The sequence below is a fragment of the Corvus kubaryi genome, unplaced genomic scaffold (genome assembly GCF_017639235.1).
Source record: "Corvus kubaryi isolate FWS band 111438036 unplaced genomic scaffold, C.kubaryi_AGA036_p1.0 37249, whole genome shotgun sequence".
Classification (NCBI taxonomy): Eukaryota; Metazoa; Chordata; class Aves; order Passeriformes; family Corvidae; genus Corvus; species Corvus kubaryi.
Window position 1 is genome coordinate 570,995 of NW_024581072.1, and position 22,913 is coordinate 593,907.

The 22,913-nt window shown below is 38.6% G+C and overlaps 1 protein-coding gene across 2 annotated transcripts in view; it reads right to left on the reverse strand.

Moving 5' to 3' along the window:
• The window catches only part of ROR2 (receptor tyrosine kinase like orphan receptor 2), a 143,855-nt gene that overhangs the window by 6,171 nt on the left and 114,771 nt on the right, over positions 1-22,913 (reverse strand). For both annotated transcript variants that reach the window (XM_042023398.1, XM_042023397.1), the window contains exons 5-7: positions 6,068-6,195; positions 2,337-2,651; positions 388-633 (exon numbers count right to left, since the gene is read on the reverse strand). In XM_042023398.1, coding sequence (XP_041879332.1) covers positions 388-633; positions 2,337-2,651; positions 6,068-6,195 — 689 coding nt within the window. The remainder of the gene's footprint in view (positions 1-387; positions 634-2,336; positions 2,652-6,067; positions 6,196-22,913) is intronic.

Below are 22,913 nucleotides of genomic sequence, written 5' to 3' on the forward strand. Positions count from 1 at the left end.
CTATAGGATTTGAAAATTCTTGCTGCCTGCAAGATGTCATACAGAGCAAGAGCAATGTACCCTTGAGCAGCATGAGCAAACCAAACACATACAGGTGATTTGCATATGCAATCTGTCATTTGACAGGTCAAAATACAAACTTCAGCATTATCATTAATTATTACCTCAGACTAAGCCTCCAATATATAATAGAAAAGTGTCACAGTATCTCAAAAGCTCTGATCTCCAGAAAGCATTAAACAATTACAATACAAAACAAAGTTGCTGCAAGTTAAACATTTAAAAGCAGAAACCTCTTAAATGAATTGTACTTGTAATAATCAGGAACATACAAAATTACCCAGGATTTGGGACAGTAGTAGGGGAAAAAAGAAAGGTAATACATACTACAAGAAGGTATGTCACACAGTTCCATGCGTACGTTTTTATTCTTTGTAAAACACCAGGGACCATCCATTTGACCTCCAGGATTTCGACAATACGCATGTCCTCCACCTAGCTCTGGAAACTGTGCGCTTGTCAGATCATGGTTGTGGGGACTCTGTGAGTCCCAGAGCTGGCAAGTATGGCCAGACTTGGTAACGCTGACAGTCCCTCTGTAGTCAGCTCCAGAACCGTTGTAGCACTGATGATCTAAAACACAAGGTTTGGGAAAATGTTGGGAAAAACAAAACAATCAAGGGACACCAAGACCAAAACAGTTAAAGTCCACAGAACATGTATGCAAAAAAGTACTTAAATTTGGGTACTTCAAGACTTAATGAAAGCTGTTTGTTTTGAAATTTCAGTTCTGTGGGTATCTGTGCATTTACACCCATTTATTTCTGGATTCTGTCCTGGAATGCCTCAGCTCTATGGTACACACATGAGTACTTGCAATTCTGAATTCAAATTGAGACTAAGGAGCATGTATGGACCTTTAGATACAGAACATCATAAGTTAAACTAAATTAGAGATATGAGTTTCCCTTCAGGAAAAGTCCTCAGATGTCAACAATGGAAACTTTTATTTCTCATAATCTTCCCATCTTCTTCACACTGCTCACTTGCTATAGAAATTAGTGCTGTATTTTCTAATGCTTCTTGCCTATTTTTCCTTATTTTCATCTTTAGAAAGAGAGAATTCAGGCTTTTCTTGTCCTTAGAAGCATCATTTTCTTATCTGCTGGACTCATATCTTTATTCTTTGTTTTGCTGCTATCCTTTCTCCATACTTTTTGAGTGCTTGTCTTCTATATGCATCATCTGAGCTGAATCATGCGTTTTCCTGCATTTTTGCAATATTACTTTCTCCATTTTTCTGTACTCCCCTCTGCAGCCCTCAGGAATCCAGCTCTCTCAAATTCCACAAATATTCAAGTTACAGGTGTTCCATCAGCAGCAGCACCACTGGCTCTAAGGATCATGGACAACCTTCACCAGACTTTTTACTGGTTTTGTGCTCATGCCTTTTGCTTGATACCTCTTCCCTGGCTGAATTGTCTCTGTCATTGTATTCTCGGTTACTTCTGCTTCTCAGATACACTACATAATTAACATAGAAGTGCAGAGCTAGACTTTCATGGCATGGCTCCTGCTCCTAACTGTGGATTCAGACAGCGGATATTCAGAATAATCTTATCACATTTTGAACTTTAAACATCTGTGGTCTCTTGGAGTTTTCTTGTCAAACAATGTATGGGGTTGTGATTAATTGCTATGAAATGGAGTAGTCAGAAAGACTCTCTGCAAATAATTAGTGACAACAGAACAACCCTTCTACTCCTGGGTGTAAATAAAAATTAATGGAAGCAAGATCAATGTTTTTGCCCATCCTGTGTGGGTAAAGAAAGACAACTGCGCCCCAGTTTTCAGGATTGTTCAGTTTTCAGGATTAATAGTCTTGTGGATTTCCACATAGAAAGAATGAACACTAGGTTCATTCATTTCCTAACAGATCTTCCAGTGAAACTTCAAGAAACTATCTGAAGTTTCTTGACAGGTAAACAAAACTCTTAAATAGATGTTTGGGGAGGGTCATCAAAAAAGGCAAGGACTGAGCCACAGGTGGAGGCAACACACTGCAAATCTGCATCAAATCAGCCATGTAAACACAGAGTTTTATGGCCCAGGGTGGTTGATATAACATACTTTGGTACAAGCAGCATTCTTTAGGTTTCCTTGCCATCTCAACTATACCTTACAACAGTGCAAGATTATGGACAGTATTAACAACGTAAAAACAAGTTGTTCAGCACTTTCTTTACAAAAAGAATGACTGAGGCATTGTCTCTCAGCCTCATTCCATGGAAGCAACAAGCTGTACTTTTTCCCAGTGATGAAACATCCAGACTTACATCGGCTCAGTCTCTCCACAGGGATCCCAATTCTTATGCAGTTGGCAGCTTCCAAGGTGTCAGGTCGTGGGAGGTCCTCACACTTAGGCAACTGTAGCTGCATCAGGATGAGAGGGTTTGACCTAGCAATGTTATACTCCTGCCTACAGAGATCATTCTCCAGAACTTCACATTCATCCCGGCACAGCTCCCGTGGCTTAGGGGTCCGAGAGCGCTCATCGCACAGGGGAAACACAAAGTGGCAGAAGGAGGGTATAGCGAACTGTGAGCACTGGTCAGACAAATGCGTCGAAGTACCAATCATGGTGAACGCAGCTGCGAAGGAACAAAAGTACTGATAAGTATTGGTTCATGAACAACACAAGAAACAACTTAATTTTCATGTCATTTGCCTTTAATATTTTTCCTTGAGGGTCTGAACGCCTACTGAGCAACAAGTAAATGAAGTAATTTCTGCTGTAAAGGAGAGCTGACAAATGCAGGAAGAAAACTCAGCATCCCAGGGTCCCTTTGACATCTGTACAGAGCTTGTAGAACCTCAGTTCCCAGGAAGTAATCCATGTGATTGCCATTCCTCATACTGCAGGCAATTGGCTAATTTTAACTTGGAAGGATCAAGAGCAAAGGCAAGATACACCTGCCAGGATACCGGTATGTAATTCCAGAGTTCCTAATTAGATAAAATCTGAACAAGGATCACCTAACTTCTTGCTCCTCTAGACATTTTGATAAATAAATGAAGTGTTTTTCAAGTCTTGTCAGGCAAAAGGAAGTGTACCATTAATATTTGGGGAGCCATGGCTTGTAAGAGACATAAGAAGCCTAACAGGCAGCAGCTTTGGGGAAAATTAATGTAATCAGTCTCAGCATGCTGATAACATTCAGATGAATGTCATAATGAGTTAGGAACATAATTCTCCCCTTCAGCTCTCAGCACCTACACACTAACATTTATCTCAAGGTTTTCTTGCACATTGCAAAGGAAAGACAAATGTTCGTCTGCATGATGTGTTTAGTGCTGAATCAACCTTTAAATGCAGGAACATTCACTCCCCCAGGAAAGCATCATTTGTGAGTGAGTTGCTAGACTACATGTTCTATAAACTCACACTGTAAAAAAAGAGAAAATGTCATTCAGCAGTCTATTTGCAACCTAAAAATAAATTCTTTCTCTTTTGTCCAGCTCTCTCCTTTCAATCATCTGTTTCCTGTGGACACTTGCTGCTAGAGTCTCTTCCTGAGACATCAAACATGCAACAAGCAGCCCCAAATCCAGCCTTTTAGACTGTTTATACCTTTTTTTATTTTAATTCAGAAATATTAATGCAGGAATATAAACTTTTATCAGTCATGTTGGGAACACTGCATGCAAGCAGACCATCAGGCCTCAGAAGATAGTTGTGACATAGGCTTGTCCCAAAGACTAACAGGGAAAAAATAAAACTGAAGGACTGAAGTAGTCACTTTTGCTTGTTTGAAACTCCACACTAAGTTTTCGAAAGGCATTGCATTACAGAATTTAGATCATCATGAGAGAAGGGTGCACAATTTACAATCATATCTTTATTTTGATGGAAGGTGCAAGAGCCAGCAGTACTGTGTGGTAGCATCTAAGGAATTTATAGTTTAGTTATTGAACAGATATTAAAACAGCACAGCAGAGAGCTTGCTAGCCAAACACATATACATAGGTCAGGCATCAGGTCTGGGCACTACTCATTGTTGGCCTTTCAGTGTTCCAAGCCACATCTAAAGTTTTTCTCTGGAAATATCATTCTTTTTTTAATCAAAGGCCACAATTCTCACCTAATCACATGGCCTGGACCAAACAGCATGAGGGGCCACACAGACAAAAAATATGTACTTCTTACATCAGTACATCAGGGAGATGGAAATCCAGAATGAAAACTCCTGGAAGATGTAACCTTGCTAAATGTTCCTGGTGTTGGACAGTAGGTGTCCTCACTTCCCACACACATCGGAACACTAACACCTACCATTAAAAATTGCATTTAGGAGGTATGGGCAAAACTCAGCAAAACCCCAGCAGCAATTATTCAGGTGGGTTTTTTTCCCTTTTCCTAACAAGTTACTACAATTTTAAAAATACCCTCTCATTTGGGTATAGAACGCCCAGTCCTGCGATACTTCTTTTACATGTTTTACACGACTTAAAAGAACCAATAATGCTATGAAATCCTCGGGGTAACTTTGCATAAGATGTTTCATATGACGTTCAAAAGTACAGAGTCTGAAAATGCTGTATTATTAACAGAGTGCCATTACTGCTTAGCTAGGAGCTGGGCATTTCTATATGGTGGTTCTCAGTGTCTTCCTGAAAGAGAACATTTTCATCAGAAATTCTCCTCAACTCCAGAACAGAGAGTTCCATCACCCTAGCCACGGAAATTGGATTGATAATTGGTAGCATTAGGAAACCAGCAGTCAGGTAATCAATGCCCATGTTCCGTATTTCTGAAACAAGTACAACTCCATCAATTAACATTTTCTGGATAATATTACAGTTTTTTAATTGTTGGGTTTGGTTTTGGTTTTTGAAAAGAACATTATGAACCTAATTCACAGAGTTACAGATTTAATCATTTCAGAAAGTTGAACATTTCCATATTGCTGAAAAACATCCAAACAGGACAGAGATTATGTAGCTAGGGAAAAAACATGTATCAATAGTATGTATTAATTAATGACAAAATGTTAAAGAGGCTGGAATTACAATGGAGTACAAGAGAAGGGTGGGAGGAGAATGCGTTGTAATACCATAAGTAGAGGTCAGCACCTGGATTTTGCCAGTCCCAGAATCCGGTCACCCTTTCAAGAACATAAAAAAATGGACCTGGATTTCTGGCTTAACGATGAATCTTTAAGGTAATGTCTTTAGGGAGTTAGAGCTGACAAGTGAAGTTAAACTCTTTTTGGCAACTAGCTATGCTGAAGTTGGAGAGTCCATTAGTGAGCTGTGCCTGGCCAGATGCAAATCAGCTCCTGCTGGACTGAGTTAATTTGCTATATATTATGACAAACAGTTTGCTCTATTCCATGGGTTCATTTCCTTGCTCTACTTTGTGTACATCAGGGTCACAGCTGCTAATGTCAGCTAACTGAGATCCAGTGAAGAAAACCCATGTTGATGTCCAGCCCACTAAAAGTCATTAAGGTTTTGGATGCATGTTTGTGACTGCACACAAACTGTATTCAGGGAAAGATTAAGCACAGACAGAGCACAGGAAGGTCAACTCTTGTCTTATATAAATCAATGTGAAATCCAGACTCTGCCAGAATTATGCAAAAAGGAAAGAAGCCCAAGGGAAAAAGTGTATGGTGTCCTTACACCATACACTTTTTCAAGAAAATAAAAAATCAGTACTTTTTCACTGTATCACAAATCCATTAAAAAATTCAAAATCTTATTTTTGAATCCATCATGCAAAAAGCTCCAGTATAAACCAGAAGCTGTTAAAAATTCAGCAGTCTGACATTTTAGTTAAGGACGTGGAAGAAGCTTTACACGTTACCACAGATACTCATCTTCCTTGCTCCAAATTTGTTCTAACTGCTCAAGTCAGAAACAGGCTCACCCGCTCTAAACCTTAATATAAAGATGTCTTCATCATTGGCTGACAAAGCTAGAAGGATGATAGCACTGTTTATACCTGAATTGGATACTTGTATGAATGTTTCTTTCTCCCTGCAAAAGAGATGTTTAAGCTTACCAGTAATTCGGTTTTCAATTTCCCCTTGCATCTGGAGGGAGTCCACATAAATGGTTCTGTTTCCAATGATTCGTGCACACGCAATTCCCCTATATGGCTGACAGAACCCATCTTCATGGTAATCTTCTCTGCAAAAGACATGTTAGGATTTTATATGCAGATGTCTCTCTGCTGCCAATGGATTTTTACAAAACATATTCTTATAAAAGTGGAAAAACTCAAAATACTCTAAATCTGAAATTGTCCCATTCCCCAGGTCCATTTTTCCCCCATTTTTTTCTCCAATTCTCTCTCACCTTAGAAGTATCAATGAGGGACCCTTTGAATAGCTTATTACAGAAAGAAGAAAACAAAACCCAACATTAATTTAAAATAATAAACTAATAATGGAATTTGACAGATGAATCTCTTAAAAACCATTTAGACTGAGACAGCAACATAGATCTAGCTATATGTCCCCATGCATTTTTGGCATCCAGCTGTACCCCATAAAATTAGGCAGTTTGTTCTCTTCTCCCACTTCTGTCTCCTGCTCTTCATTTCCTGTAGTGGACAGCAGAAAAGATCTTGCCAAGCTTGAATTAAAACACAGAATAAGAGTAATCAAGGCTATAACCTCTTTTCCTCTTCTCTCTAGTGAGAGTCCGTGCCAAATTTCTCTTTCAACATATATTTTAATACAGTTTTCAATTCAATGAGCCTTTGGGCCTTTCACTCCCTTACATCAACATAAATATTTTGGCACGAAAGCCCTAGCCTAAAGGCTCAGTGGTTCAGCACTTCATCCCCAAAGCCCCTGTAAATAATACAGAACTGATCTGCAGATCATAACTGTCACAGCACTGAAAAGGGACTTCAGAGTGCGAGCACTCTCAGAGTAAATATCCATTATGCCACGTGTTTCCTCTGGAATGGCACAGCCTCTGTGCTAGGATTCACTAACCTGATGGATTCACACCGTGCCATTTACTGCATGATGGACCAAAATTAAGTATAAACATAATCCAAAAAAACATGTCTCTAGAGTAGGACATCTAAAAACTTAATCAGCTTTTGTAACTAAATGGTTCAAAAGTCCAGCAACTATTGAAGTATTACTTCAATACTCCTCTGCACTTTGTACTTCATCATCTTTGGATATCAACACCTGTTTTGGTCACCCATGTTCCCAAAACTCTTACAAATACCTCCAGCCTTCCTTCAGGTACCACATGAGCAGGATAAAACTGTCAGTGACTACGTGTAAAACCTCACAAATTCAGCTGGGAGAAATCAGCATGGAAACCTGCTGCCTGACAACAGCTGCCTGACAACACTACCTGTGCCTACTGTAGCCTCTTACATGATACCTCACTCTGTCTTAGCAACCTTCTCATTTTTCCTCTGCTGTGTCTCCCTGATAAAGCCCATCTCTTCAGGAAAATGTTACCAATATTTCTTACTCTTTGGCAGTGGAAAGTTGGGCAGGACTGACTGTACCGGTAGCCAAAAGGTGGAAACACCAATCACCACTCAAGCTGCATCTCCCCTTTTCCTCCCAAAAAGACAATGACTTAACAGGACTCCTGATAAGTCATGGATACAAAGTGTATCATGCAGTTATTATCCAGATATGGCCTTTATTTCCTATCACAGTATTATTGTTAAGTATTTATAAAGCAACATTTTGTCTACAAACTCTGAAACAAGTTCTGCTTCCGCAAAGATATCTAAGTTTTTGATTACGGTGGATAAAGCGAAGGAGGAGTTGATGCCTTAGGTTTTAACTTTTATATTTTTCAATGCACTGCCTAGTGTGCAACTCTGAAGTTTCTTGTGGCCTGTTACCTGCTGTTCTCTCATCCTGGTTAGACATAACAAACCTCTCTAGGTTTCCACAACAAGGACACCAGGCCCCAAAATGTGCAAACTAAAAGCCTCTGAAGGGGGGGCAAACTTGGGGTAATTGCATCACTAACTGAAAATATAATTGGACAATTAACCCTGATATGCAAATGAACCAAACTTATAAAAGTATGAAGAACCCGTGACCCGAGGTCCATCTTGGGTGGAGCCTTTTGACTGCCCAGGGTGTACTTTTGAAGGCCCTTCAAATAAATACCTACTTTTATTCTCTTAATATTTTCTAATCTCTTTTTTCAGGTAGCAACTGCCAGGCATTATAGTCTTAGGACCAACTACTCCCTGCAGTGACATTCTTTCATTCTTACAACAAAACCTGTAATTTTGCAACAATTGCACCATGCCTGAAGGGACAAAAATATCAAAGCATTTTGTCTGTGCTTGTTTTATGATCCTTGACCACCTCAGTAGGAAGTCAGCAATTCCCAAAAGGAGCTGAATGAATATGAAACCTCCATTTGACCTCTTTCTTAAGAGTAAATTCATACCCCTATCCTGCAGAACAAAGTCTGCAATGTATCTTACTGAAACTGTATCTCACACTTCAAGTCTCAGTTCAGGGTTCTCTTGCCAGTACCAAAAAAAAAAAAAATGAAGCACAATCCAAACAGCATGGTTTTGGTGACAAAAGCAGTGTGATCTCTAACTTAGCTCCGTTTATTTATTTCTGTCAAGAACTTTTAAACACAGCTTAGATACTATAAATACACACATATGCTCCCCTCTCCCATGTTATAGTCAACTGCTGATTATACTAAACTGGATATGACCATTACCATGGACACAAGCAAAAGTAAACAGTAACCTGATGTCAGTTACTCTGACAGAAGCGGGGCTGTTATTCTACATGCATCTTTGTCGGGTCAGGAAACTCAGTGAATGCTGTTTGACTAGTACTAGTATTGAGAGAACAAAATTATGTTAGTCTTCTTAGGAAAAAAGCTGATTCCAACAAAGTTGCAGAAGTGGCAGCAGTTAAGAGTCTCCTCATAGATTACTCTGTCCTTCAACTACATATACACTTGGGACATGGCAAAAAATCTGCAACAAAAAGCAGCCCGGGGAGAGTCTGATAGAAACCGCATAGGAGTGGCATAATGCTCAGTTCAAACAGGAGCCCCTGGAACCACATGAGGCTTTGAATCATGCTCCAAACCATATGCCAGCAATTCAGTTGCTGATCAGAGAAATAATTAAAAGCTGCTGAAAATAGGCAGAAATACTGACTCTTCAATTTCCTGCTGCTGGAGCTATAATGTCTGCTCTGATCAAGAACCCTGGTGAAAGCAGAAATCTGACTCCACAAAAGGAACCCAGAAGAGTTACATTTGTTCCACTTGCAGAAATCTTACAAGCTATCCAGAACAGGTACCTTTTTACCTTTGCTCTTTAGTTTGCACATACTTCAAGACAGCATTAACTTTTCTCACTAGTGATTTTCTTCCATTTTTATTAAATTAATTTTTTTTTACAAAATAGTCAGGCACATGCTAGATGTTGGTCTTTTTTTGCATCTTTACAGGAAGGCTGAATCGAAAACAGTGCACCTGGAAACTGAATTTTCTCAGCACTCAGTTAAAATGGAGGTGAAGTATTCTTTTACTGAGTGAACTCTCCTCCCAACTACTCATCATATGTTTGACCGGAGTTTGGATTTAAAAATAAAATTGTAAAGAATGTGACTAAACAGACTTTCTATTCCAAAAACTCCAATTTCCATTGCTCAGGATCAGCGTTATCAATTTACCAGGCCCACAAACTGATCTGCCAGAACAATTCAGTTAAGAACTAGGCTTTCTAATCAAAAGCAAAAGCAGAAGAACCTTCTACCTCAGGCATACATAAATAAAACAAAAATACTGATACTGTTTTTATGTACAACATGGAATTTGTTCAGGTTTACCACGTCTGGAAAAATCTTGACAAACCAAGCGCTGATAAGCATTTACAAGTTCCTTATCACTCATGCACTCCAACACCTCATAAAATACAGCCTGCTTTCAGGTTTGTGGGCAGAAGTCTGTATGACATTGAGAATTAACCAAGCAAGCAGTGTAGAAGAAAGATGCAGGTTCAATCATACAGTGCGACTCCCACTGATAGAAATCATAACTTCCAGGAACATCTGTGTCTATAAAGGAAGAACTGGAATAATGAGGTGCCTCTGAAGAGGAATAAAATGTAGCATGATGAATAGAAAACTCTCTAGATGGAGATCATGCAGCTCTTCCATAAGGTAGCTGTCTGCTCCAGAAATATATTTCTAGGTGACTAGAAAAAAACATAGTAGACATCACTACCCCCACCCTCTCATTAGGCATTACTTTAATTTCACATATGACACAGAAAGGACACAAAAAAAAATACTACAGAAGGAAATACATTGGAAACAAAGAGGCTTTTCTTCATGGAAAATTTGAAATGCTGAAAGAATAAGTCTCGGCACAATACACTATATGCTATCTATGTAATACCATCTATTGTTTGCAACTGTCACTCCTGAACAGACTGGAGGGCATATGAAAAAAAAAGTCACAGTAAAAAAAGAGGCAACCATGAAAATGCTGTTTAGTACTAAAATCACCTTCTGAAGCACCTGAGGAGTGTTTTCAGCATGCATTTGGTGCCCCTGAAAGCACAGTAAGTGCAGACCTTGTGGTTTTACTCAGAAATAGAGAAAACACATGAAGCTCTAACAGTTTTTAGCAAGGATTCACGAAGTGAATTATGAAAGCAGAATTGAGAGGTACCACATATTCATTTGCTAGTGAGACACCTTTATTCTGATTGCATACTACAAGTTTTACTTACAAAGACAGCAGAAATTTCTAAGTTAAAACTATTTTCCTGAAAGTAGGAGAGACAAAACACCATGCACGAGCCATAGAAACTCAGAAATTCTCCAGAAAACTCAGAAAAAAAAAAAGTTTTTCAACTTAATACATTGAAAAAAAAAATCTAATTTAATAATAACCTACCAACCTACCCTAGCAGTTATATGGACAGACACATTCTCAGCCTACACTTTACCAAAGTAAACAACACTAAGCCAGTTCATACACTATAACACAATATTCCAGAGGTCAGCTTTTAAAAGGTAGCAGAAACTTTGTTACAGAAGTTTCCCACAAGCAAACCAAATGCAATTAAAATTTCCTATAAATTTTCCCACAACAAATAAGAAACCTGAAGCTTTGAACCTCTTTCATGTTGTCCACGGATTAACTAGCTTTTAATTAAGAACTGTTAAATACTGGGAATGCTAGACCTCCCCCTAACATTCCAAGTGGAACGGCAAAGCAAAGACAAATGCAGAGAAAACCACAGACTGTGGGAGATGAAGGAAAGGACCAATTATTTATGTCAGCCTATTTGCTACTCACAGAGAAATACAACATTTGGTATACAGTTGCTCATCTTGTCGGGAAGTCTCAGGATTTTTGATAGTTACAACTTGATAACTAATGTCAGAAGCTATATAAAGAGAATGATTATGATGGACAGTAAGATAAGAGGGAAAAGGACAGGCATCATGTTTCAGATTCTGACTTTACTTAGCCCAGTGTGTGGCTACTTCATAAACATAAAGCACACAAGTTAAATGACCTGCAATACAAAAAGAATAAAGGAATAAAGGGTTTTTGCTTAACCAAAGAGAAGCAAATCTCTTTGAATTGTGTGAAGGGCACTATAAAGGGCTACAGTAAAAAAATCAGGTATTCCTGGGGTTTTTATAATATTTTTTTTTTCATTGTTTGTTTATACTTAATCTCAGAATCAGGACCTTTTCTAATCTTGCACTACAGTCCTTGTAATTTGTTACCCTTACTCTTGACATGTATTGTATCATATCATAGTGCTGGGGAGCAAAATCTATTCACATGAGGATCACTTTTCAGTGGTTAAAATGACTAACATCCCCAAATATTCCCTTCCTCAACAGGCCACAGATGAGATCTGAGAGAAGAGAAACATACTACCCTTGTCATATGCCATATCACATCTGTAAGATTTGCTTCCTGTCAAAAACATAGTGCATATATATTAATGTTACCATAGAAAAATACTTGGTACCTTCTGGCCAGGTTTGTATATTTGCCTTCAGAGAAAATATCAAATAAAACACTCAATTTCTTGTTTCACCATGAAGTAAAATTTTTCAAGAAAGGTTGTCTTTTAACGTAATAGTTACAATGGGCTTTAAAATTGCTCCTTTTCACAGGCCGCCCATTGTGCACAGACCATCAATGGAAGTTTTACCACTGACATTCAAGGCAACAGAATTGGGGTATAAATATTTGATGGAGGAAAAGAACATAATTTTTTTTACAAGTATGGTTTGAACTCTTACTATCCATTGAAGGGCTGGGTTAATGCCAGGTTCTTCTGACATCACCCATAACACAGGGCAGAAATTCAGTAACACACACAAATAGGTTGTTGGTTCTAGCGTAGCTTCCAAAACCCAGGTGTACAGGAAAACCTCAAAAAAACCCCAAACCTACAAACCATAAAACACCCAAAATTCCACACATGCACATCTGTGTCCTTCCTGCTGAAGCCAACAAACTAAATGGTGGCAGGGACAACTCGACTGCTGCATCAAGCCCCAGATGGATGGAGGCTACCCTGCACCCACACCACAGGAGAAGGGCACAGGCTTCCTGCCCTACCTGTATCCATTCTCTGAACAAACAGTTTCATCCTCTGACCAAAGGTTTCTGCAAATAACCCACCTTTCCGGCACTTAAAATCATTGTTTGCACATCTTCAACTGCGTCTAAAGATCAGTGCTCCTGGGATACCAGGAAATCCACACTGATGTACTTAACTCCTCAAAGAGAGACTTAGAATACTACAATATGAGAGTAAAACTTTTCCTTTGCACTAAAGGAATGTAAGAAATATTATCAAAAAAGAGAGTCTAGTGTTAAAAAATAAATAACTAACAGGCAGGGGAATTTGTATAAATAGTCATAGCTCACTTGAAGTTAATGGACCTATGACAATTTACACTCACAATGCATATGGCCCGTGACTTTTGCTACCAGATGCTTACTGAGTGTAACAACAGACTCAAAAAGCAAGATTCCCTTACATTTAGCATCCTACATGGACAAATATTTCTTGTTTTTTATCTGAGAAGTAGTACCTCGCAAAACCCCTAAAAGAATTTACTGAAAGTTCCAATTACTGAACAGTTGTGTTGCATTTGATTTGAATATTTACCTACTAGTTACTAAAAAAGTACAATGTGAACTGAAAAATCCATATTCAATGCCTAAGACCAGTAAAAAATAACAGTTGATATTTATTCTACTGATTCTATTAGATTATGGATTTGTTCATATTACTCATTGGACCTGAGACAGCATTTTAAGCCTGCTAATAGAAAAAGCAACTAACTGAAATGTCATTAGTAGAAACACAGCTACCAATGGGCTTAGTGTTTGTGAGAAACTAAAGACATTGTTTGTCAAAGAGAAACTTGTAAACTTTACAACAACCTAATATTAAGGATATTGAAAATATTGCCAAGAATGATTATAAAATCAGCATTTTTAAACACAGAACTCAGTCTCCAAAGTCCGTCTCCAAAACATAGTCCAAATAATGTTTTAAACATATATTCTAATGTTACTGTGGAAGGAGGATTCTTTTGCTACAAAATATTTTAAAATCATTTAAAAACAAGAAAGGGAGAGAACATCAGTAGGGTTTAACCATAGGTCTTCACTGAATCAGGACCGAAATTGGCCTCCTCAGTAGGCATTGCCTTAAGTGGGCGTCAGCACTCTTAGCTGAGCTATGTCCTTGATAAAAGATACCACAATCAATTATTTAGGTGGATAAAACCAACAGAAAATGGTGCTGCCTTCCTTTCTTTCACACATTCATCCTCCATCACTCCTATACCATGAAAAACAGCCCTTACAGGCAAACATTTACAAGGAACAAACACATTAAACTGTGCCAGGTTGCTCATTGCACAACTCTGAATGCTGCTTGGTATCATATTCATTCAGGTATTTATTGTCATTTTGCATCTTTAGAGAAGTTTTCAGTGTACCAAAAATGCTGCCGTTCCCAAGTACAGCACATACAGAAGCATAGACATAGGTGGCAGGATTGCTTTTACTACAATAACCTGGGTAAAACAGACAAGGAAGCAAAACTAAACAAGGATGTCAATGTTCTGAATTTCTGTAAGAAACAGAGGGTTGTCCCTAGCTATACAACCAGCCACAATCCTCTTGATTAACACATGTAACTTCAAATAGATGATCTAATATTCTGCCAACAACATTCTAACTTCTGTCTACAAACTCTCTCTTTCAGTTTACTCAAAGGACATTTTTGTAAATTCTCCCTCTGCTTTCATAGGCGTTAGCAGGTTGAGATGAAACCTTGAAATCACATGGGTCAGCTGGCAATCCAAGGAAGGCTGAGTTTTGCTGAGTGTCAGATATTTTTAACAGAAACATGTCTGTTACAACCACGGTTGCTGAAAATTTGAAAAGAAAAACCTTCAGAAAACTAATTTCAACATATGGGAACACGAACCTGGCTATGCAGCATTCCAGCTTCTCACTCACCAAAGAAACCATTATGAGTTTTCTTCCCCACCCCTTTTTTTAAAGGCATGTTATCCCCCTCAGTGTGTTATGGCTGTCTAATAAATTGTCTTTCTCTGACATCTCCAAGGAAAGTGAGCAGAGGGCCCACAGACTCTGAAGAGCCTCTAACAAGCAGCTCCCTATTCCCTCTGCTGACAGAGGAAAGCAAAATTCTTAGCTGTTATCCTTCCTCATCCTGCCATGCCACCCTGAGTGAGTACACATAGGTCAGCTCCAAAACGGTCTTAGAAGATCCCACCAGCTGAAAATGTCATTATAATTGCTGCTGTATCAGGCATCAAGTGAAACTGGCAGGGGCCATCCTGGGCAGCTCAGAGAGGGCTCAGCAATGGGGCTGCTCGTGCCTTGAGTTCAGTGCAGAGGATCAGATGGCTCCACCTGGGTGGCTGGGCTTCAGCAAAGGAGGGATGTGACTGGCAGGGAAGAGCTAAGAGATCATGTTGGCTACCAGGGAAGATGGGAAAGCCATGCAGGAGAAGGAGCAAAGAACTTTGATGGCAGCAATGCTGAGGGAGGAGTGGGAAGGGATGTCTGGCCTCACCAAGGGGACTGGTCTGGGAATTGGGGTCACTTCTCACCCTGCACCACCACCTCCCACCAGCTGCTCTGACCTTGTCTAGTGTCATCTTCACCCAACTCTGTAAATGCCACGAGGGATAAGCTCAATATGGTAATTGTTTCTTTTAAAAAACACTTTAAGTTTTCAGGTAGACAGTAATGCATCATGATTTACCTACAGAAGCAGATTTTATGCACAAATAGGAATTTTTTATTATTGTTCCGTTGATTTAAATCCATTGACATAATTTTATATGTATGCCAGGAAGACAGGTAGGAAGTAAAGTCCTGAGAGAAAAGACTGTGAAAGCATGGTTGAAAATTGCCAGTTATAAAAATCCAAAGGGAAGGGGAGGTTAAAAGAGGGACACAGGATTAATTTAAAATAAAAATATGAAATCCCATGGAAGTGACTTAAGCTTTTCATTTTGGTTGTTTTTTCTTTTTTTTTTCTTTTCCTTGAATGAAGGGGAATATAAGCTTTCTACAAAGTGCTTCCTGGGTTTTTATTAGAGGTTAAAAAGTTAAAATGTTTTTGTAAAAAGAAATAAAGTCAAAAGTCATTATTAATTTTTTTTTTCTGAATTAAAAATGTTTTAACTGACCATGCCATTAATAATGTGATCATTTCTGGAAGAATATGAGCAAATGAAAAAGTGAAAATAACTGTACTGGCATTATTTTTTTTTCTTTTTTCTTCTATTTTTTAAACAGAACAAAGGTGGCTTCTCTATCTCAGTTACCACAGAGATTATATATCTGATAGCAGAGAGCTTTGTAAAACAGCTAGAAATGATCATAGCATCAGTTATAAATTGGCTACATAATTATATGACAAGTGTTCATCCTCAAAGTCTTTTGCAGAACACTTTTACTAAAACTACAGAAACATCAAGTATATATGAATATATAATACTGAAGTGTCAGTTTTCCAGTTTTAAGGAAAAACTAGCATATTCCATCTATCTGAAAAACTTGCCGTCATCTAAATTATGTCTTTAAAAACAACTGACATTATGAAACTTTTGTTAGTTTCTCTGCTACTTTTTACAGATGCAGTATGAAGTAATTGTTGCAGAGTTTGTGAATAGTTCCAAATATTAGAGACTATTATCATAGCTTCTCTTTGATAGGGCTTATTGGAGATGAAATTTTTCACAGTCCAAAGATAATTTTTGCTCGTTTTTTTTGTTACTTTCAAGGAAATTTTTAGATGTTTCAGAAAGTAAGTCCTGGGAATTTTTTAATACTTCATTTCTCTTTAGAAAAGAAATAAATTAAAACCCTAAACAACAACACTACTGGGAGGAGCAGTCACTTGCTTGTGATGCTGTCATATTGTCTTGCTATTGAGCAGACAAGAATCTCGTTGGAACAGACTTTTGGCTGTTCCCATGAAACGCTGCCTGAATTTGTCTAGCTCTTTGTTTTTAAATGTAATTTCCACCTTAATGCACTTATCAGTCTAGTCTACTAGAAGTGTACCTGATACTCTCCAAATACTGTGTCTACTGCAGGCTTTGCACTGGTGTGTGACAAAATAAAACTGCTCGGCACTCATGGTTATCACCTAAGGTTAAGTGAGGCGCTGGTGTGAGGAGTTTGCGGAGGGCCTGGGAGGACAGGGACTGTGGAAGCAGGATGAAGAGGCAGGTCAGGGATGTGGCTACTACCAGGGGAGCATGTGTTCCCTCAAATCTGCAGCAAAACCTAATAATTTTTATGTCTTACCATTTCTTTCTGTTAATGGATGAGTAAGTATGTGTCTCCGCTTCTGGGCTGGTCTGTACTCTCTAGAGACAGCAGTCTATTATTAGTGCTATCCGCTTGTCATCTGGCTCCAGCGGCAGAGGTCTGGCTAGCTTGGCTAAGGAATCTAGAATTCACGAAATAATTTTGGTGTGTCATCATAATTTCACATAATAGGTTTGTTGGTTTTTTCCAAATTAGGAAAATTAGCTTTTTCTCCATAGGAAATTCTATGCCAGTTTCAATCAAGGCCTCTAAAGTTCTCAAAAATTAAAAATTAATAGACAGTCTTCTACTTCAGCCACTGGAAGAGGGTAGAAGTGAACAAACTTTGGCTCTGTAATTTCCCTTTTCTGGAGCTGGGATAAGAGCACCCTGATTCACCCAAAACTGCTGGGAGGCTGGGGTGTTCATCCAGCCTTGATATAATCCCAAAGGTAACTTCCCCTTACACTTCTTTTGGACTTAAAATTACTTACCGAATGTTTATCAGACTGTATTTTCAAAGACTCCTCTCTTCTTTTACTTTCCTTTTTCCTGTGTATAACCAATTCATGCCTGATTGTCACATTTTTCCATTTAAATCTTTCCACAATATAATAGTGGATGCTGCATTGTTCCACAGGCAAAATAGCTCACATTCCGAAGTCAGAATTAATTTATTTTCAGATGCCACACACATGATGCTATGCAAACATCATTAGCTTGATACTTTGTGAGTAGCAATTGTACCAACACTACATCTCTGTAAATTAATGTAATCGAGTTTAACATTAATAAACTCTTCACTAATCAAAACATGTGAAAAATTCAATCAGGAGAACAAATGCTTCCCCAAGTTTAGAATTTCAGCATTTAGTTCTTAATGCTTAACAACTGAGATCCTGTATATACTGATACATCTGTCAGTCTCAACCACAGAGATTATAAAGGTACGGTGGTCACCTATTGCACATTCTTGATGGAGTGTCTGAGTCCTGAAACTATTGATTTTGTGTTACATTTTCACTTTGCCCTCCATTCCTCAACCTAATATAAAAAAAATATGCATTTAAACTTCATTACACACTGAGGTTGTCTTTTCTACATTAATTACCAAGTGCAGTATGAAAATGCTACTTTGCAGCTATCTACAAATGAGCATCACCACAGCAGCTCCAACCTGAAAAAGTGACTACAGCTTCAGCTCTGGAACATGTCACACCTACAAGCATGCCTTAGCTTTAAGATTCAAATTCCTGCATAATTTAGCAGATCTTTGAGCTGAGAATATTTTTTTTTTTATGCAACGTAGCATTTTACAACTGGACTCAATGAACTTAAGGGTCTTTTCCTACCTAAATGATTCTGTGGCTGGGGAGCAACTCTGCAGCAAGGGATCTGGGGGTGCTGGTGGGCAGCAGCTCAGTGTGAGTCAGCAGTGTGTGCCCGGGCAACCAGGAGGGCAAACCCCATCCCGGCTGCATCAGACACGGCAGCACCAGCTGGGATCGGGATCATCCTGCTGGATGCAGCCGTGGTGCAGCCTCACCCTGAGTCCTCTGTGCTGTGCAGGGCCCCAGAGTTTGAGAAGGATGGGAAGGTCCTTGAATGGTCATGGGGAGGAAACAGAACTGGTTGAAGGGCTGGAAACAGTACCATGAGGAGTGACTGAGGATTCTGGGCTTGGCTCCTCTTGGAGAGAAGGAGGCTGACAGGTGACCTCACTGCTCTCGATGGCTTCCTGAGAAGAGGAGAAGGAGAGGGAAGTGCTGGTCTCTTCTCCCTTGGGTCCAGCTAGAGTAAAGGTGTGAACGGTTCAAAGCTGCATCAGGGGAGGTTCAGAATGGACATTAGGAAACATTTCCTTACCAAGAGGGTGGTCAAAGTTAAACAGGCTTCCCAAAGTGGTGGTCAATGCCCTGTGCCTGTCAGTGCTTTAAAAAGAGGCATTTGAACAATGCTCTTAATAATGGGCTTTAACTTTTGTCAACCCATGGAGTGGTCAGGAAGCTGGACTAAATGATCCTTGTAGGTCCCTGCCAACCGGAGCTACTGTATTGTATTGTATTGCACAGTATTGTATTTTATTGTATTGTACTGTATTTTATTCTAGTCTTTTCTCTTCTGTGTGTTTACTCCTCTACAAATTATTTGGCAATATGGAACTACTTTACTGTCATTGGGAAGGCAGAAAAATGGAGGTTTGTCAACATAATTTTGCAAAACTCAGTCAGATGAAAGTATAAGAATTTCTATCTCCAGGTCAGCCTGCTGAGCTTAGGAGACATTTCCCAGCTTGAGGGAAAGCGCGGTGAGGCAGGAGTGAAAATGCAAATTGAACAGCTAGGAAAGCTTGGGGTGGGGGGAAGTATGTGTATGTATGTGAATAAATATTTATAAAAACTATGATGATATACCGTTGTTTGTGTCACACCTAAAGTAATCCTTTTTCTCTACTATGTCATTATCAGAGTGAACAAAATGAGAAATGGGATTCCTATGATTAAGCTTTTCGAGGAGTATGAGAAACTGCTGATGACACATGCTTCTTGCAGCCTTACTTTTAGAGTTTACAACTCAAATACTTCATATTTTAGACTCAACAGAGCAGTACCAATTTAAAAGAGCAGATTTCCTTACTGAGTTTTGTTTCTTCTTTTTAAAAAGCAATCCCTTCCATCATTGTTAATCATATTCAGTTTTAAATAGAATTGTCCAAATATTATAGGTTTGTACCATCTGTTTGACTTTTTCACTAGATTAATTGCATCTAGTTTGTTTGGCTCTTTAAAATAGAGAACATAATAATACAAAAGTAGGGAAAAACTAACCGTAAAGCCATAAAATTGGAAAGGATGGTTTATGGTGTGGTGTTCCAGCATTATCTCATTTTGTTAAATTACCTACTTTTCATTAGAATGGTGTTCCTTTATCTTTGTGCCTAGCTGCAACATTCACCCTTTCCTTGTATGCACTTAGAGGCTATTCAGCATCCTAAGGCACTCTAATTAAACTCAATGTGGCATCAAATGCCTACAGGAAGTCTCAGGGACATATAACTGTCCTTTTGTAAGACATACAATAAATACTTTGAAAGCCATTTAAGCTACTGAACAAATGAGAGTAGGGGAGGGAGAGAGGGAAGAAGTAAAATCTAAACACACTAAATATTGCTGGTTATATCGGGGATGTCCAACAGCTGCAGCAGCTACTTGCCAAAAGCGCAAGGGCCATTACTACTTTGAATATCAATTTACATATATCCTTGAAGGGAATAACAAGTGTCTTACTTTGCTTGCAACTTCTTTGGTAGTTTAATACAAATTGTTTCTCTGAGCTGCTAAAACCTAGGCACCTGCTGCTAATCTGGAATTTGCTGTAAGAGGGCGTGTTGGGGTCACATATTTACAAAGAGCTGTAACTCACTCTTTGCCGTGTATTGCACAGCTTATGAGTCGCACCTTACAGCTCACCTGATATGACAGCCTAGGCTTTTTGGCTATAAAAAACCTAACCACTGCTCTGCAGAGTAGGAAGCAGGCTGTCCCAATACACAGGCTGTGAGTGAATTCTCATCCACAGAAAACATGAACTTCCTTAAATATTCATATAGAAGATAAAGGTCGAAATTTTGAAAAAAGAACTCTTAGAAAAGAAAGCGTTTGTGTTCTTTGGTGTACTGCATGTTTGTAGCCCTACATATATGAATTACATTAGTATAATGCTTGATCCAACCCATTTAAAAGTATCTTGACAGTACTGCTAATCACAAGTGAGAAGATGCTACCTACATTTAACCTTAAGTTAGCTTAACGGTAAGAAATGTAACTAATTATTACTTTTTCCTAAAGTATTTAGAAACCTTGCCCAACTACAGGCCAAGTCCTACAGGGTTGCTTTTTTTGTCTTTGCAACCAGTCTCTCTCAGTAAAGCAGTGCATCTGCATTAAACTTTAATTTACACAAGGGCATTTGATTTATACAGTAGCAAAAATAAGGTAAAGCTTTCCTGAAGATTTATTTTTAATCCCCTATGCATATGCATGGTTTCCTTTGTTTTTTGGGGGGGTTCTGAATAATATGGGTTAGCGAGCGTAACCGTTCAAAAAATACTATCATCCTTTTTTCTTCCTAAATATTCCCTGTCAGTTTCTTTCTTCAGTTCTTCCCTTCCTCTAACAGAAAGGAAAAAAACCTACCACTTGTAATAGTTTCCCCAGATAACAAGTAGCAGGAATACAGACACTTGTGTCTACTCCAAGATGCTATGTATATTAGTTTAAATACATGTGACTTTTAAAATGCATCAGCTTTGTAAGTACATTGAATTTATATTTCTATCACTAAATAATATAAAATGCATTAGATTGTTCATCATTTATTTACTTGTGATTAGAAAGCATTAAGTGGAAGATCAAAGCTCAAAAATAATGTCCTGTGGGAAGAAGTTGTGATCTGGTGTGGTGCAAAACAACCCGAAACAGTATTTCCACTGCTCTTTAATTCTGTCTTGAATTACACATATTCTGGAGTTTAAAATGAGAGGAAAAAAGTATTTTTTGAAATGCATGAGTAACATTAAGATGAAAAATTCAGGTTTTATTACAAGATAGACTGTCAGGTTCCTCTGAGTACACCCTACATCTCTGGGCAGAAGAGAGTATAAATTTTAGTTGTATGTTAATTTGTGATGTTGTAAGCTTCCGAGCCTTTCTAGGCTGTATCCTACACAACTAGAGGAAAACTAAAAAATTGCACTCTAAAATAGATAAGAGAGAAAAAAATTAGTGCAACCTTGGTTTTAGTTCTGTCCTTCCTCCAAATTTCCTGTCTGGGCCTGAAAGACTGTCAAAGGACATTTAAAATTATGAAGTCAAAAGCAGATCTGAGATTGTGGATCAAAATCCCCTGAAAGGAGCCCCAAACCCACAGGATGGTGAAATACAACCTCCCCCTCAGCCTTGGGAGAAAAAAAGGAAACTGACACACAGAGGCTAGGAGGGAATTGCAGCATGTTCCAGCCAGATCCCCAAATTGGATTGTCAGGGAGTCAGGAAATCTGCCAAGACAAACACATGCTGTTTAATGTAGACCAGCTCAAGATAATCTGTGCCTCAGTTCCTCACTCATAAAACAGGATAACATTCCATGCTTTATGGGGAGAAGAATGTACCCAAAACATTTTGAAATAATCTGATCCTACAGCAGAGGAAGGCAAAAAAATCCCAAGATCCCCCATCTCCATTTGATGTACAAAACACGGAGTGACAAAGGTTAAACAACTTGCTGCAATCACACACAGAGACAGGAGTACAGTCAGAAATTGAATCCAGAACTCAGAAATGACAGTCCAGTGTTTTAATCACAAAATTCTTCTTTTTCCTTGATTAAAAGAGGAAATGAAAACACAAGTATGAGCTTATTCTGTAACTTCAACATATTACTACAAGCATCTTAGAAAAACATACATAGTTCAAATATGGTTGTCTCAGCCACATGAATATTTTGATGAAACAAAAGGCATGCATGTCATTCTGGAGGAAGCACACCATCAAACACCTGGTCCTTATGGGTCTGAATAAACACGGTAACTTCTGAGTTGAAACAACCTTGTATTGTTTTAAAAAAAATCTGTTTATGTGAATTTTAAGATAATCTTGTATAATTTACAAGATTAACAATGTTATCAGTGGCTAAACTGCAGTGAGACCAAAGAAATTTGCCACACCACCTAAGGAAATGAAGATACAAGTGGTGCTGCTATTTGATGGTAAGGAAAGCATTCTTTCTCTTTAGTGTGATCTTAGATACCTTTGTTTTGCCAGAGAGATTGAATTTACAGAACTATTTTCCCCATCAGCTACTGTCTTTTACCTGGAAGACCCCAGTCAGGGGCAGGGAAGTGGCCTGAGGGTGAAGTGCTCTGATGATCCACTCCTTTCTACCTTCTTTCCCAAGACCTTATATTCTCTTTTCCATCTTGTAATTACATGAAGATTCGTCACATGATGAAAATA